We start from the raw sequence: 1,846 nt of genomic DNA on the forward strand, positions 1-1,846 counted from the left end.
GTAAGAACTCTTGACATTGTTGTTATTATCAATCAATTCAACAATTTAAAGTGTTCTCTCCAGTGAAAGTTATTGCAAGCCATTTGATGTTTCTGGTACTGGTTATATGCGTAGTGAAGCTATAGCGATATTGTACCTCCAAAAGGCAAAAGATGCGAGACGAATCTATGCCACCTACGTCTACGCTAAAACCAACTGTGATGGCTTTAAGCATGAAGGCATTACATATCCCTCTTACAACATGCAGAAGGAGTTATTAGAAGAACTTTATGATGATTGCGGTGTTACACCCGAAATGCTCTCCTACATGGAGGCCCATGCAACTGGTACTCCGGTAGGAGATCCGGTAGAAGTAGACGCTATCGATCAAGCATTATGCTTAAAAAGGACCAGTCCTTTATTAACGGGCTCGGTGAAATCAAATCTTGGCCATTCGGAGCCTTCCAGTAGTCTCTGTCAAGTGGCAAATGTATGTGAATATATTTGTTTTAACGGTGCCTTTAAAAGTTAAACTACGTGTATGTAATAATGTTTGAAACATATTTTTAAACTTAATCAATCTATAGTTATGGTTCTGTTGTTTCTGTTATAATTAATACATCGAAACGGTTTGAAGGTCTTTATAGCGATAGAAACAGGTATAATCACACCAACTATACACTTTAAAACACCGCGAAAATAACTTACTCCCATAATTGAAAGTAGATTAAAAGTCGTCACAGAACCTACTTCATGGGAAGGTGGTTACGTGGGTGTCAATTCTTTCGGATTTGGTGGTGCAAATTGTCACGTACTGTTGAAATCGATTCCTAAAAATAAAATCAACAACGGAGAATCAGACAGTTTGCCGAGACTTTTATTTATATGGTCTGGTCGTACTAAGCAGGCTGTAGAAACTCTTTTAAATGATGTAAGTTTGTCTATTTTACGTTTTTACTTTGCGTACTTAAAGTTAGAGAAAAAACAAAGGGAGAATTGTTTAACGATATTAACATTTTTATGTGGATATATATGTACACATGCAACTTTATCGCGGTAGGTGAAAAGTAGACAGCTGGATGTAGAATATGTCGCTCTTTTACACCGTCTTCATACTGAAGACATAGAGGGTCATTTGTACAGAGGATATGTTGTTGTTGGACCTAAATCAACTCGTAATACAATATGCAAAGTTGAAAATTGCTTGAATCAAAGGAAATCAATCTGCTTCGTGTTTACTGGAATAGAAGCATCGTGGTGTAATATAGGTGAGAATCTATAGAGTAAGCAAAGAATCAGTGCTACTGCAATGATATTCAATAACATGTAACGTTTTCAAATATTTTATTTAATGATACATTCAACACCATTATGATCAAACTTTGACACAAATTTGGGGATTTCGATAATGTTGAAATTGAAATGTCATAACGTTGCAAATAACGTGGCGCTAAGGTTTTTCTATTATTCTTGTAATGTTTTTGAAATAATATTGATGAAACGATAAAATTTAAACGTGTTAACAATCGTACCTATAAATACCGCTCTTGGTTCTGGACCCTTATTATTGAAGTAGTTGCGTTTACGTAAATGTCATTGAGTAGATATAATCGCATCATAAAATAACTGCTTAGTGACACTTACGTATACGCAATCATATAAAAAATTGAGGTCCTGATAGTAACTTTACTACTTATGTTCTGATCAAGGCCATATATATATTAAATTCGTCTTGCATATTTTCGTGCTGAAAGTATTAATTTACTTTTATTCCTCATCGCATGCCGAAAGTTGATAAAAGGACGATTTCAACATGATAGCGTGAAAGACAAATTTAATCATAAAAACATGCAGCCGCTAATTATTG

The 1,846-nt window shown here is 34.8% G+C and overlaps 1 protein-coding gene across 1 annotated transcript; it reads left to right on the top strand.

Annotated features, from left to right (window-relative positions):
- The first annotated feature begins 78 nt into the window (after positions 1-78).
- On the top strand, positions 79-682 carry LOC106751071 (fatty acid synthase-like). Its single transcript, XM_014631850.1, has 2 exons — positions 79-469; positions 617-682. Exons 1-2 carry the CDS (start codon positions 107-109, stop codon positions 680-682), a joined length of 429 nt encoding a protein of 142 aa, XP_014487336.1. The 5' UTR covers positions 79-106.
- Positions 683-1,846: the final 1,164 nt, after the last annotated feature.

The sequence above is a fragment of the Dinoponera quadriceps genome, unplaced genomic scaffold (assembly GCF_001313825.1).
Source record: "Dinoponera quadriceps isolate SergipeBrazil2010 unplaced genomic scaffold, ASM131382v1 scaffold8076, whole genome shotgun sequence".
Taxonomy (NCBI): Eukaryota; Metazoa; Arthropoda; class Insecta; order Hymenoptera; family Formicidae; genus Dinoponera; species Dinoponera quadriceps.

What these genes read in the sequence shown, in the direction of transcription:
- LOC106751071 (XM_014631850.1), top strand. Translation starts at nt 107, where the DNA reads ATGCGTAGTGAAGCTATAGCGATATTGTACCTCCAAAAGGCAAAAGAT. An exon ending in GTCTCTGTCAAGTGGCAAAT is followed by an intron (nt 470 to 616) that starts GTATGTGAATAT and finishes AACGGTTTGAAG; the next exon opens with GTCTTTATAGCGATAGAAAC.